Below are 16,105 nucleotides of genomic sequence, written 5' to 3' on the forward strand. Positions count from 1 at the left end.
AGGATAGTCTCGAGATTACAAAGGAGGTTTACTTTCTTTTATCAAACTGCGCCGCAGTATCGGGGCGTCTTGCATTCACCTATGCATGTCTATACCGATTAATGGTTTTAGTCTCGCTGTTTATCCGGTTACGGCGGTACCGTGGAGGTTTATCGATTCGACCTTAATGTATCTATATTTTAAGCATTTCACTTAAATTTCTCTTTTGATAATATTTTTCTTTATGATTTTTGTGATTTAAAAAAACATTTAAATTTTTTACAAGAAATATACCGACGTGTTTATTTGAATTCTATTTTAGAATGTACCTTCGGTCTGACAATATGTTTTTATCGTGTAATAGAACCAAGTGTTAACTATATATTATGTAGGTATATGTATGTATGTATGTCCCATACGGCATCTCCAATTTTACCCTATGTAGGTGTGATTTATATAGCAGGCTTCTTTTTTTTAACCTATATAGGTTCAGTGATTTAAGCGTGAAGAGTTATTTTCGCATTGATAATGCCTATTAGTATAGATTAAGTAATACTAAACATATTTGCGCTAACGTGTTACTTATAAAACAACACGATAGATATTTCTTACATTAATATTGTATAATGTGAAAAAATGTAAACAAGGTACATTCAACATTACTATTTTTTGTAACATACATATGTACCTACATAAGAACAAAAAAAAGATTACGTTAACAACAGTTACGTTACAAGTTACTAATGAGCATTTTGTTTTGTTCTTTTCGAATAAACTTGTTTTTTTTTTATTTGGCATATATGCATAAAAAGTTTTGAACATAAAATTGATATCTATTATCTATACAAATAATAAATTTGTAGTGTCTGTTTTTACTCAATGCATATTACATATGCTAAAAATATTTTGGTATATTTACCATGTACACATACTGTACATAGTACACATACCAAAATAACAATTTTACAATTTTTGTCTGTCTGCTGTTTGTTCCGGCTAATTTCTGGAACGGCGTGACCGATTTTGACAGGACTTTCACTGGCGGATAACTGATATAATACGGAGTAACTTAGGTTACAATACTATTTTTTTTTTGTTAAATTCAACGCGTACACGGTCGCGGGCACAGCTAGTTTATTATACAAAAAAAACTCATAGACATTTGTTTCGTTATTTATTTTCGTCTACGAAGACGTCAGTATGTGTTGTTAAACCTTTCTCACGTATAATTTCTTTTCCAGACGGGTAATCGAGTCAAGAGTCCGGCGACAAGATTCACGTGTCAAGGTCGAGCGTCCGGCTATTACGCAGACGTCGAGACCGGTTGCCAGGTGAGACATTATAGACTTATTCTGTGTATATTTCGGAGAAACAGAAGCACACAAAGAAGTCACCTGTTGCAGGCCATAATGATCAGCATCAACAGGCTTACTATCATTTATTTGCATTTGTATTAACCATTACGATTGTGTGTGTTTCATTTTTGGTATTTACAATCATGCTATCCTTTTCTAATTTGCGAAAACAAACATTTCCCTGTGGCATAATATAATTATTTCTTATAATCAGCTAAAACCGGTTCCTTTTTTCACCCGTGTTTGTCAAACGATTTCTTCTTTCTTTTTTGTTCGCTTGCTATTAACGTTGTTTAGTGTTGAAAAATCGAGTCATAAAGATATGTTTTTTTTTTAATTTATAGAACAGGTTGGCGGACGAGCATATAGGCCACCTGATAGTTAGTGGTCACCATCACCCATAGACAATGACGCTGTAAGAAATATTAACTATTCCTTACATCGTCAATGCGCCACCAACCTTGGGAACTAAGATGCTATGTCCCTTGTGCCTGTATACTGGCTCACTTACCCTTCATACTGCGTATTGTTGTTTAGCGGTAGAATATCTGATGAGTGGGTGGTACCTAGCCTTGCTGGGCTTGCACAAAGCCCTATCACCAAGTAAAAAATATGTTTTTCAAAAATTTTCATAATTGGTTAGGGTCATATTTCGATCAATGGGTCAATATCTCGTATTACTTACGGTAGGTTCGAGAGATAAAAAGTTCCTATTTACCGTCTATATGTTTTCGTATCTTTCTAATCCGAATAATTTTTTAATGCCCCAAAATTAGTATTATTTTTCGAAAAAATATTACATCCTTGAATTAAAAGCAATAATAGATTTATAGACTGACCTTTTCTGAATTTTTAAATTAAATATTACATTGCAAGCGTTTTTATCGCGCCATCATTCAACAAATTAATTTTGAAACTGATATTACGAAGTAGTCTAAAAATATCGCTTTTATGATTTATATAAACTACGAAGAAGTCATTTTTTTTTAAAACGGTTTTTCTAATAAGACTTAATATTTTTTTCATCAAATCATTCAGAAAATAATATATTAACAACCTACTCTAAACCGCAAGAATAATTGGATACTTATTTTTATCTTATTGACCTTCTTAAAGTCTTTGAATTTGAAGTGTTCTGTTGTTAATACATATTTATTAATTAAAGGTATGTAACACGCTACCTGATATTTACTTATGATTAGTATTACCTTATGATGACAGATAACCACTTCCTGCCGCGTCATATGCGCTGCGTCGCCATATCAGCGCGAGTTTCATTTTTATATCAAGAAAAAAGAGATTTATGTATCTTTTTTATTGAGCTTAGGCGAAATTACTTTAGAAAATAATGTAGGCCATCAATAATATTTTTTTACAAGTTTTCAAATAAGCGGAATGTTTACTGATCACTTACTGATACTGACTGGAATATAATTAAAAAAATGTAATTCCATGATTTAAAAACAAAACCATTAATCTTTTCAAAAAGTTTATTTATAGTGACGGCTTCTTTATTATATTTTATTATTTATGTGTCTTTCACAAGATATGAAATGCCTGAACGTGTCATAACTATGTCAAAATCGTTATGGTTTGCATTTAGTGAACGCATCTTTGCTATTTATTAACACTTGACTTATTACTAGACTACGCAACTGCGAGAAAATGTAATTACTGAACACAATTTTAAAACAAAGAGATAAGATTTTATTAAATTTATTGAGTTGTCATAATATCGGTAAAATTTAATTAAGTAAAACACAAGAATATATATATTTTGATGAATTTGAATTTTTTATTTTTTTAAACATTTCGATTTCCCAATTTGAATGTTCCACTAACAAATGCTGATCTGGAGATAGCGACCTATTGTGTGCTTTTCAATTAGAACCATTGTTACATCGTTTTGTATTTGATTAAGACTCTAACTGTATTTTACGATGAGATAAATTAGCGATGATTTAACGTAAATTTGAGTATAAAGCAAATTTCAATTATAATTTACTGATCAATTGTTGCTATTAAATGACCTTATATGTAGTTTTAATGTTAATAAGAGTATTGGCACAGCAAAAAAATTCCTTTTCGCGTAAAAGACTGTGCAATCCATAAAATACTATATATGTAGCCATACTATATATATAGCTACAACTGTGATGTCAGAATAATTTCATTGTTTTTTAGTATTATTAGCTACATAATATGTTATAAAACAGTAGACATATAAGACAATGTAAAATGAGGAAATATTATGAAAATAATTTTGATCGTAATGTTTTCCAAAAGTATGTACTTAAAATAACTTCAGATCGATATAACCGGAACGTAGAGTGACATACGTACCTATATGACGTCATATGAGTTCTATTATTTTAGTAAATTAATGTTACTTGATAGGTTAACGAAAAGTTAAATAATCACAAAAGATTTTTTAATGTATATATTTAAACAAAATTGTCGAACATTATTCAATAACAGGATTCTTTAAAATTAGATTATATTTTTATTGATTGACATAAGCGCTTCTATGTTAATTATATGTAAATTGTTATCAAGAATAATAATAACATTGTAAAAGTGATATCATCATAGAATATCAGATAGATACTTTAAATATTTTCAACGGTGTGTGCATGTGTTTATAAGTGTGTGTGTAATATTTTATTAAAATATAAATACATGTAATTTATATAAACGATGTGCGAAAACCTATAAATTAATCGACAAGAATGTAAGTTGTGTTTACCGTATCAATTATTATATGAAGATGTGTAAACAAGCCTATTAAAAAAGGTATTTTATTTATCCGGGAAATTACTTATTAAGTTCATCGCTAATCACCGTGAGGTATGAAGAATTACTTTTTATAAATATTAGTGTGTGAAATAAGGTTGATGCTACATTGGTGACTAAAGTAATTGTCCTCGAGAAATTGATTTTGAACTTGAGTTAAGTAGGTAATTTGGATAATATTCATTTGGCCTAATTTTCAAAATTCTTGATTCAGTACCATAACTGTAGGCATTTTTGTAAGAAGGTACTTCCTATCTTCGTTAAAACACAGTTTTCGTATCCATTTATTTGTTTACATTTTATCAGTAACGATGTTCTTTGAAAGTTTAAACTCTTAATTAACCTTGTCGGTCGGCCATTTTCCAACAGATATTATATAATTATCTTTATAGTTTTAAATTATAATCTACAGTAGGATTAAAAATTCAAACTAAAATACTGCTCTCAAATATAGCAAATATGAAAATTTATTGAACGGTGAAGATCCGTTCAATTAACCTCAAATAATTTATAAATGTTATTTTTCGTAATAGCAGTAAAAACAATTTTGCATTTTATTTTAATGGAAGACTATAAAACGTGTTATGCAATGCCTTAGCCCATTCTGAAGGTGATCTGCTTCCCATAATCGGTAACACTTACTTGATTGTAATGAGACATCTGCATAACGTGAACATTGACATTAAAATACTTATCAATATTAAATAAATTAATATATGTTTGTTTATATTATAAATATGTATATATACAAATATTATTGGTTTATAGACTTTAATCAAATCCATTCAATATTTTGGTTAATAGAAAAACACATTACTATTATTTTTTATTTCATTGGCACGCCAATGCATCTGTATAGTGGTATGTGGTCACCACCATACAGAAGCATTGGCACTGTTGTAAATATTAAACATTCTTTGACCTCTAAAATTACTCACCCTTTAAACTGGAACCCAAGAAGACTACGTATTTGATATTTGGCGGTTAAATTTGTGATTAAATGGTAGCCCAGCCTGACTTGCACAACTGTTTTTGTGTACAAAAGTATAATATTTTTTTTTAAAATAGTATTTTCATATACAATTGACTGTACTCATCTCATATATGTGACGGAAATTTGTATAATGCCTCAATTCTCTAGGAGTATATGTTTACGACGCCATTGTATATGAATTATATTAAACTTACAGTCATGTGCTAAATTGCGGTTACCGTCTTCCGTATGAAATTAGCTTGCAAATTATAAATAAGTTAAATTTATTTAATTTCGTTTTAATTCACCTTTAGATGTACATTGTACAAAACTGTACGGTGACTATCATTAAACTTTAATTTTAATTGACTCAGTGCCTGATAAAACGTGTATCATAAAATGGATAATTTATGTAATTATTCATACTATTTACTTAGTTTAACATTTATTTAATTGTTCCACTAGCAACGGTCGACTGACTAATTTAACACAACGAGAAATGTTAATTAACAAATTTTGTTGAATGGGTTAGCTGATTGGCTATTAACGGTTAGAGAAACACATTTTGGTTTAATGATTGATTGATTGATCGATTCGTTAATTTGTACACCGCAGTAATCAGCCCACAACTCTTTATCATGTATATTTTCAAATCTTCTTTTTTTATCTATATTTAATTAATTTATCTCAGTAATATAATAAATAAGAAGGATGAACATGTATATGGCAACATCAAATATTATTATATTTTTAATTTAAATTCAAGGCAGAAATTTTAAGTATTATAAAAATACATTAAATATTAAAATGTGTCATACATTTAAAAAGAAACTTATTTCATTAAATTTATTGCTAATAACAATACCATCTCTATTTGTGAAGTGAGTAAGAGTGAACAAATATTATTTAATAGTTTGGTTGATCGTCTGCCTTTCGATTTATGTTTATATTATCAATAAATAAAATTACCAATCTTTGTGTACGCTTTCCTAATATTTGATAGGCTTTAAATGTAATGGTAAGATTGTATATTGCATATAATTTTGCAAGAGATTTTATGTCTGTCGTAAACTTGTACTGGCAACAATGGGAGTTTTCACACGCTATCGTCATGTTAAGACTCTTCACATTGTAGAGATATTATCTGTGGGTAATATGACGCTGTTTACAAATTCTATAATACTAACGAATTTAACAGATAATAACAAGGTTATATGTAATGTTTCTTTGAAAATAAGCAGTTTTAAACTACTCGCGATGTATGTACCTACAAAAACAACAGCCTGTAAATTCCCACTGCTGGGCTAAAGGCCTCCTCTCCCTTTTAGGAGAAGGTTTGGAACATATTCCACAACGCTGTTCCAATGCGGGTTGGTGGAATACACATGTGGCACAATTTCTATGAAATTTGTCACATAACCTGCATGTGACAAATCCTCACGATGTTTTCCTTCACCGCTGAGCACGAGATGAATTATAAAGACAAATTAAGCACATGAATCAGCGGTGCTTGCCTGGGTTTGAACCCGCAATCATCGGTTAAGATGTACGCGTTCTAACCACTGGGCCATCTCGACTACCTACAAAAATATGTTATGGAAAATAATTCAATGGAAAATATATTTCAATTTGCTCAAATGTTTAAACTAAGATCCAAAATATAAAAATGATGGGATGACAGTATAGAAAGATACGCCGGTTAGAAATATTATCTTTTACAAGTCTGTAATAGATTTTTACCAATCAATAAGCAAGCAGTTAGCTTATACTATATACTTGTATATATTGTATAGTAATTTAATATGTCTCTTCTGATTTACCGACCAACTGCAATTCTCAATGCTCATATGTGGCTCTTTAGAAAAGCTAGTGTTGCTTTCTTGAATTAAAAATATTAATTTTTCTTTGATGTACTCACACGAATTAATTTATTTTAAAATATACCTCACAATTAAATGACAAGACAAATTATTAAATAATAATAATAAAACCTCTTTACTATTTTTTTTATTAGAATTAACAACATTAAATGCTTAAATATATATATACAAATATGAACTAAAACTAGTTACTGTATAAATCTTGACCGCGTGGAATGGTGGCAAGAATGCTAGCAGCATTTCCCCGTTGAATCGCAATTCCGATCCTCTGGGCAAAAAACGAACCAGCCCTCTTGTCACCAGTGGAGGCAATGAGGCGAGGTGTTATACTTTTGATGAAGCTTTTTGCACCACTACTCCAAGGGCCAAGCGTTTCAACAGCAAATGGAACAAAAAAGTAATTAGATATAATACACGAATATTTAGTTATTTTTTTGGCTTCAGCTTTTTCCGCAGCGGCACCGGCTCTTAACATTGTTTCCCGGATATGAGATGGGGCCAACGTGTCAACACATGTAGCGTCCCACACAAGGGCCCGACCTCGTTCCCAGGGAACCAATGTTAATCCATCAGGTCTCTTACTATCATCACGACTAATTCCACGAGGCTCAGTAAGAGCAGGAACGTCTATGGTGGCAAGAGCCCTTTTTATTATGTCATTAAGAGAACCGTGGCGGAAAAGCCTACCTGAACTCCTTGGGCAAGAGAGACCATGTAAACCGAAAGAGTCTACCTCCTTTCCACACGGGCATCTGTGTTCAGAACACAGAGGTGTTCCCAGTCGGAGACCAATGGATATGCGAAAACATTCATTATCTAAAAGTGTCCCAAGATTTTTAGAGGGTAATGAATTCAACCAGTGACTAGACTCTTTAGATGATAACGCTAGAAGCCTGGCACGGTCTTGAGCACTTGTTAAATTTTGTGTCAAACTGTGTAGTGTAGCGTGAACCAATGAAGAATCCCAAAGTTTTTGTTTTGTAACTTCCTTAGGGATATCATCATTAGGGCACTTTACCTTCCAGGTCTCTATCGCCTCAGTAACATCCATGATTTTTACAGATTTTGATTTTAAAATTTCTGAACAAAGGTCTGAAATGCTATGTACAGAAGAGAGAAAGGCCGGGAGGGCAACACTTGATATTTTTCTCACGCCGATGCCACCAAGAGGAATGGGAAGTGTAGCTTGAGTCCAAGAATATTCATCAAGAGATAAATTTAGAATTTTTTCTAAAGCTTTTTTAAGGGTGGCATCGATTTGATTGGTAAGACTAGGATATTTCCAGATTGGGCTCGTACGTAGAATGTACATTAATTTTGGAACGAAAAGGCAATGTTTTAAGATTGTATAAGCTATATGAGAATTTAAAATGCCCAGTCTGTCAAAATTGTCCGAAAATATTTTAATTTTTTCGTTAAGAGTAGGCTCTATGCCCTCATCAAATAATGGTGCACCAAGGAGGCAAAGTGTATCTTTATGAAGAATTTTTATGTTAGGTGCAATTTTATTAAATTTATCTATTGCCAAACTAATATTTTTGTGAGTTAAATTGTCCGTAAAAAAAATTTCACATTTTGAAAAATTCAATTTAAGACCAATTTTATCAAATTGTTCTTTAATTTTAATTAAATCTTCAATAACGTCATCTACTTTACCTCCTATAGTTCCATCATCTAGGTACCAAACGTTTAATTTAGATTTTAAATTCGAAATGCAGCTATGAATACCTAAGCTAAAAAGAGCAGGACCCAATGGATCTCCTTGCTGAACGCCTACATTAGAATGAATTGTATCTTCACCAAAAAATAATTTGGAAGGTGAACTATAACATTGCCAAACGTATGGGTAAATTTCAGGCAGATTAGAGAAGACTTCGTTAAGCAAGGTTCCTCTATCTAAGGAGTTAAAAGCATTCTTTACATCAACTTTCAGAAGTACCTCGGCCTCGTTTCCTTTTAGAAAGGTACGAGTAGAGTGTACTGCTGCTTCACAACCACCTCTGCTTCCAAAACCGAGTTGAATTGGTTGAAATTTGGTTTTTAGGGTGGAGACTATGTGCCTACATGCTAATTTAGATGCCAAACGGCGAAAAGTGGTCCCGATTGCTATTGGACGGATACTTCCGTCTTTTTTATTAAAGGCACAAAGTCTTGCACCATAAAAATGTTTTAAAAAGGATGAAATCACCTTACCAGATAGCATAAAATTGCAAAGATTAGTTATGTCACTTAATAGGGCCCTGCCAGCGTCACCGGCTGAGGCACTCACAAGATCTTTAAGATGTTGTGGAGTGATACCATCAATGCCACTAGCAGACCCGCTAGAAAATGACATAATGGCGGCATAGGTATCTTCATCCTTAACCTGTAAAAAATTGTTCTGTGTAGGCGGGGGCGGAAGCACAGTTGTTGGGTATGGCAAAGGATGCTTTTCTTGCAAGGATTCTAACGTTATATCATTAAAAGGTGCGATGGTATCGCTAGAAAAAAGAATGCGAGCTGCATTCTTAAAATCTCCATCCATTGCTTTATTCTCAACATTTTTCTTTAAATCAAATTTTTGAGGTCGTGATGAGTATTTTGGAATTGAAATTTGTTTATCTAATAAACTATTTTGTTTTAATTTGGTCGATAAGGAACCATTTTTGGTTTTATCGACATGAAAAAACTTAAAAGAAAACGTAAAAAGATTTTGCCATGCCGAATTACTATACCTCTTTACTGGTTAATACAATTTTCACTGTATAACTCGCTTGTAGTCACTACGAATCTCACCTAACCTTGACCTTAACTAAAAGTAGTTTAAAAACCGTTGAACTGATATTTCGGTACATTCACGTATCTATGAAAGAAAACTATCAAATTTCAGGAAATTCATAATAGAGTCTTAGTCTAGTTTTTTACACGTGACCTTATTTATACCGATTCCAATAGCCAACAATTATTTCAGAGAACTTGACCTGCATTGTAAGATTTTGTCTCTGATTAAACGTTATGCCTTGAACAAATTTATACTTTAATATGCTTACTTTTAATGTGCAATTTAATTGTTATGTTCATGAATACAAAATCAACGTCGTTTTATTTACGAGTAACATCTTCGTGTTGCGGGAGGTTTGACATTTTATATCTCAGCACCGAAGGTGTGTTGCAGTGGAATGTAGGCATTATTGTTGTTTAATATAATTAATTATATAACATTACTTTGTTTTCATTAAATTGTAATAAGGTGTTTGATTATAAATAATTTTATAGAAAAAACAGTTTTCAAATTCAAATAAACCAATTTTACTGCAAATTCCTACTTATTTTGAGACAGATATACCACTTACATACATTCACCAGGTAGCAATCGAAAATTTTTTTTGATAGAAAACAACTCCAGCGGTTTTCCTAAGTAATTTAATTTTATTTAGTAATTAGAGGTTTTAAGTGATAAAAAGAAAAAAACTTATAGGAAGGCTTACTTATAATAGTTTCATACCATACCAAAGTATAACTAAATCTGATATAATTTTATTTAAAAAAAAAAATCGTATCATTTCTATTTAAATTTGAAAATATTTTGCCAATTATATTTTTAATATTTGTTACCTATAATTTAATAGAACAAAGTCGCACCGATGTCTAGTATGTTGTAATATAAACCTCATTTAAAACCAATGTTTCAATATAATTAAAAGTAATTTAGCGTAGACAATAATAATTATAAAAAGTAAGGTCACCTTTATAAGTAAACAGTAACCATATTTTAAAATTTCTAGGATATGCTCAATTCAATTAAAATTAATTTATGTAACATTGTATAAATACCAAAACAACTAATTTGTTACATAGGATTTTCCAAAACAATGGCCTTAATAATTTGAGAATTCTAAAAATATCCATTAAATAAGTAAGAAATATGCACTCATTAGATTATCATGTATTAAAAAGCTATGCAATGAAACAAAGCTTAAGTACTAAACTTGATTAAAGACGTGCGCAATCCAAGATGCCTGTTAGAGCAGTCATGGGTACACACGACTTATCAATTCTGACAGATATAATATCCGACACATAATACATTTTACTAAAATTGTACAGTAATATATAAAAAAAAACGAATTGTTGTTGGCGTTAGGCTATGTTTATAAACATTAAATATACATGCATATGTGCGTTGATTAAAAGGTACTGAGAATGAGTTTTAAATAAAAATATGTAGCATTGCTAGTGCTAATTAAATAGGATTTAGGTGTTCTATTTAGGGGTGTTTTCGTAGCTTTACTCTTATTTGCCCAAAAATGTTTAATCGCTTCTTTCTATAATTAAATTAAAGCAGTTTAGACGTTATCCTAAGTCAGCGTGTATTTATGGGGACAATATTTTAGCACTCCTATTGTTTAAGTACAAATACGAGTATAATTATCCATAAGTACTTGAAATAGACTTGGACTTTAAGTCGTATCTTTAAAGCATGCAATAAATTATAAGTTCCTAATGTACAAGGTTCACTATGAATACCAATGTACTGTGACTATTAATTCATGGTGATGGAACTAGAAAGAAAAAATAACGTCAATGATATCAAATAAGAGCAAAGGCTTAGTGTAAGCCCTAACTTAATGAATACCACACCCTCAATAGATATTAAATATTTAATAAGCAATATTTTATATTGTTGTGTCGCATTTTGGATCAATGAGCCAGTGAAACTACAGACACAAGGGGTATAAATTTTAAATTCTCAAGGTTGTTAGCTCATTGGTGTTTTAAGGTATGTTATAATATGTCTCGCAGCCAACGTCCATGGGCGATGGCGCTTACCATAAGGTGGCCCATTTGTCCGCGCAACTAACTATTACACAAATGTTTCATTAGTTATATTATTTTTTATTAAAATAATTACATTACATTCAATTTCAAACATTTATATTATGTACTGTACAAAAGTATTATATAACTACTATAACAAATAATAATGACTTACAATTTGCCAAGTTAACAAATACTGCATAATGATTAAATGTCTTAAACTATTCTCGTGTACAAAGCGCCCAAGTTAATATGCCAATCACTTTACGACCTGTGAGTCGGATGGCATATTACCGAAACAAAAAAAAACTTAAGCAATGTGGCAATTCTAAGTAATGTAACAATAAACTACTTACGTAAAATATTAATATAAATATAATTTAAAATATCTTATGTTGATTTGAAAGTAGAAACTTCCAGCCTATGGTTGCTGCAACAAAAGCGACGTGTAACCTACCCAACATAGAAAAATAATTAATTAATGTAATATAAATTTATCAAAACCCAAGAGCCTATTGAAATGCAACATCAATAAAAGAAAATGACCCACTTGCGAATTTTATTCATGTTGACGAAATCACACAACGAGATTGTGTCAAAATTTTATGTAAGCGATTGAAACAGAACGTTCAATCTATTTCCTTTTAATGTAACAGTTACAGCTAAATATGTGGCCGGCATCGTTGATGAGACACGCTTTAAATTATATGAAGTAACTTTAAATGACAACTTCTTTCTCACTTTCTATTCGTGAAACATTTAATTCCGATTTACTGAGGTGCTACAGTATGCGTGTATCCTTCGAACATAATTATAATTATTATAGTCAATGCCGCATAACACTTCCTGACATTACACAATCGGGTTCTCTATCGAGTTTCGAGTTTGTTCACAGAATAGCTCTGTAGTTGTCGACTTTTTGGAGTGTTGGATATGTCTTCAATTTCAATTCATTTGTCTAGAAAATTTAGATACTAATAAGACAGTAAAAATTTGTATAAATTTATGTTTACATTTATATAGCGAATAAAAGTAACAATACCACGGAGGGGTTTTTTTTCTATGGTATATATAGGTTGACGGACTAGCATATGGGCCACCTGATGGTAAGTGGTCACCATTACCCATAGACAATGACGCTGTAAGAAATATTAACTATTCCTTCTTCGATGCGCCACCTTGGGAACTAAGATATTATGTCCCTTGTGCCTGTAGTTACACTGGCTCACTCACCCTTCAAACCGGAACACAACAAAACTGAGTACTGTTTTTTGGCGGTAGAATAACTGATGAGTGGGGGAGGTACCTACCCAGACGGCCTTGCACAAAGCCCGTCTAAGTCTAAGGTCTAAGTTTTCCTCTCCTAAGGAGACACTACTCCAATGCGGGTTGATGGATTCTCATATTCTAGATTTATATCAAACATACCTCATAATATTTTTCTTCGACTTCATAATATTCTTCCTCAAGATGAATTATGCTGTTGGTGCTTGCCTATGTTAAAATTGTCTAATAGTTAATGTATTTTATAAGCTTAGTTTGGAATAATGACGTTAAACTAAAATTCGTCATTTAAAACATTCCCTTCTATGTTTTGTATATTTCATATTCAAATAACGATATCAAGGATTAACCACCTGAAATAAAAAAATGATGAAATTTTCGGAAGGGCGTTAAAGACTTTTTTTTGCAAAAGCCTTGTTTATACTATTTTTTATATTTAAAGGATTGTGGGGTAAAATAACATGTGTATTTTACTGTCAAGAAGTTCGGCTTCACGTAACCGAGGCTATAACAATGTTTGAGTCATTTATAAAAAACTGATTATACTGGTACAAATTTCATGTCCAATTATTTAGCGGTTTTTCATTGACGCTCGTTCAAAATGATCAAAGATCTTTTTATAGATATTGTAAATAATATATTTCCTATATTTTATTGACGTGTATTTATAAAATACTTTTATGGATATTAAATATTGTAATTTTGAAATGAATACAGTTTTAATACGATCCTTATTCCTGAGCCGAGAAATGTTTTAATGAAATAGAGTTGACGTGCATAGGTTAATCTCAGAGTTTGTGTACGAGGTATGACCACATACTATCCAAAGTTCTTTAATTATTTTTTGCTAGACGTTTAAAATTTTGTTATCATGTTGTAGTTCTTTTTTTAAATAATATCGTGCTGAATAATCAATGATTCAGAAGTCGTATTATAAATTACTTTTTAATAATTAACTCGTCACTGTCAACTTAACATGTGAGCAAGGTAATCCATGCGGTAACGATCATTACTATTACATCTCGTGATACCGAGATGAAAGTGAGCGCGTCCGACACCGCTGATCCACTGAACGAATTCACCTTGAACTTTCGCTTCTCTTACGTAACAGCTGTGGGTTACTGTTGATCTTTAAATATTCGATTTAACTTCTGACAAGCGACAAACCATTATAGTCCGTCGTTTTCGATTCTCAAAATATAAATCACGAGTTAAAACTTATAAATCAAGCAACTCGACACACAAGATATTTTTTTAATTTCACATTAAATAAACGGGGTCTCGAAATAATTGCCGTCATCGATGTCTCTAGAAAGAGACGGGTATATATAATACTTAACACTATAATTTTAGTAAAATATTTGTATACAAATAAAATAAATTCTATGTATTATAACATAGCGTTGAAAGAAACGACATTTAGCGTGCACTTGCAAACATACTACTTAAGATTTAAATTCCACAATTCGCACAATAACACAAATCTCGGCAAAGTTGTTCTCTACATTTTCATATATTTATCGGAAAGGTAACGTCAAGTGTTCTCTGCTTACTCATAACAATAATAGTTAATGAAGTAAGATGTAAATAACAGGATATCCATCCTCAAGCCCACGCTGTCGCCTAACGCTTTGCTTTCAGGTCAAGGTGGAACACCAATCTAAGCCACCAGTTCAAAGCACTTTACGTCGATAGTTTAGTTACAAAATGAATGCATTTTTTTGTTATCATCTTGTTTTCAATGTATATAGCTTTAAATACTTTTAAAATGCGGAACGTTTATGTCTAATTGATTTTTCATTGTAAGTTATCTTTTGCAATATAATCTAAATAACACTGGATGTGTTGGAAAATAAATCAACATGACCTATAATATTATTAATGTACTTTTATCGTCTTAAATGCAAGACTTACGTTCCATTATTATTAATATAATTAGGTATACTCCTCCGCCCATATACTGAAACTGTGAGGGATGTTAATAATCGTTTACATCTTCAAAGCGCCACCAACCTTGAGAACTAAGATATGTATGTGGGTACTTGTAATTTAGTTACAGAATTTATGGAGTCTGGGTCCTATCTGGAAATAATTACAGCCCTATCAAAAAGTTTTTATTATGTAATATATACCAAATACTTTTAATCTTTTGTTTATACTAACAATCTGAACGACGTCGTTTATTATAAGCTAATTCATTATTACTTTAATATACTAATATAAATTATACGAATTGTTCCTCTCCCAAAATCGAAAAAAAATTACATACGGTATGTTTATATACAACTGAAGCCAACACGGATGAAGACAAGCACAGCTATTATTTAATTATTATTTATTTACATAAACGTCGTAACATTATAATACATTGGATTTGGAATGAGGAAGATATTTGTAAGGAGTTCTAACAAAAAGATTGATACCGTCTTGATACCGTCGTCGAAGATAATTGAAATACAACGCACGTACAACAGTAAATTATCTATCTTATTTCCTACGGTATATTGTACAGAATTGTGTATCATTGCTCGATTTTTTTATGGTGCGTTGATCTAAATGTTATACCTTTTTTGTGTCATGACCTATACGCACTTCAGAAAGGTCAATTATTTATTAGAACAGATGAGTATTGAAGGCTTCAAAAATTTGTTTGTAATTTACGATAATCTGGATTAATCCAGTTTTTGATTTTGCAACGTGTTTGTTTTTAAGATTTTGAGACTAAAATTGAATATTTTAAGTGGAATATAATTCAAAATTAAATTTTATTAACATACTCTACCTGAATATTTAATCAATTAGCAATTATTTACTATAAAGCAGAAACTATATTGACAACGATGTAACTTGTTTAAATTGTACTTCGTACCCTTTTAAGTAAGGATGATATAGTTGTCCTTTGTCAAATAACAAATGTTACGTTATTTAATTGGTGAAAAAGAGTGAATCCTTGCTCGGTAGAATCTACTTTTGGAATGTGGCGGTAGTTTAACTATACTCTCTTAAAGTGACTTCTTTAAAGTGTTTAGGTATATTCAGTCTAC

General features: G+C 31.2%; 1 protein-coding gene across 5 annotated transcripts in view; it reads left to right on the forward strand.

Annotated features, from left to right (window-relative positions):
* Positions 1-16,105, forward strand: part of LOC124543576 — a 58,731-nt gene that overhangs the window by 25,987 nt on the left and 16,639 nt on the right. For all 5 annotated transcript variants that reach the window (XM_047121817.1, XM_047121815.1, XM_047121818.1 and 2 more), the window contains exon 3: positions 1,221-1,310. In XM_047121817.1, the coding sequence (XP_046977773.1) occupies positions 1,221-1,310 (90 nt within the window). The remainder of the gene's footprint in view (positions 1-1,220; positions 1,311-16,105) is intronic.

This window comes from Vanessa cardui, chromosome 3 (assembly GCF_905220365.1).
Source record: "Vanessa cardui chromosome 3, ilVanCard2.1, whole genome shotgun sequence".
Lineage (NCBI taxonomy): Eukaryota > Metazoa > Arthropoda > Insecta > Lepidoptera > Nymphalidae > Vanessa > Vanessa cardui.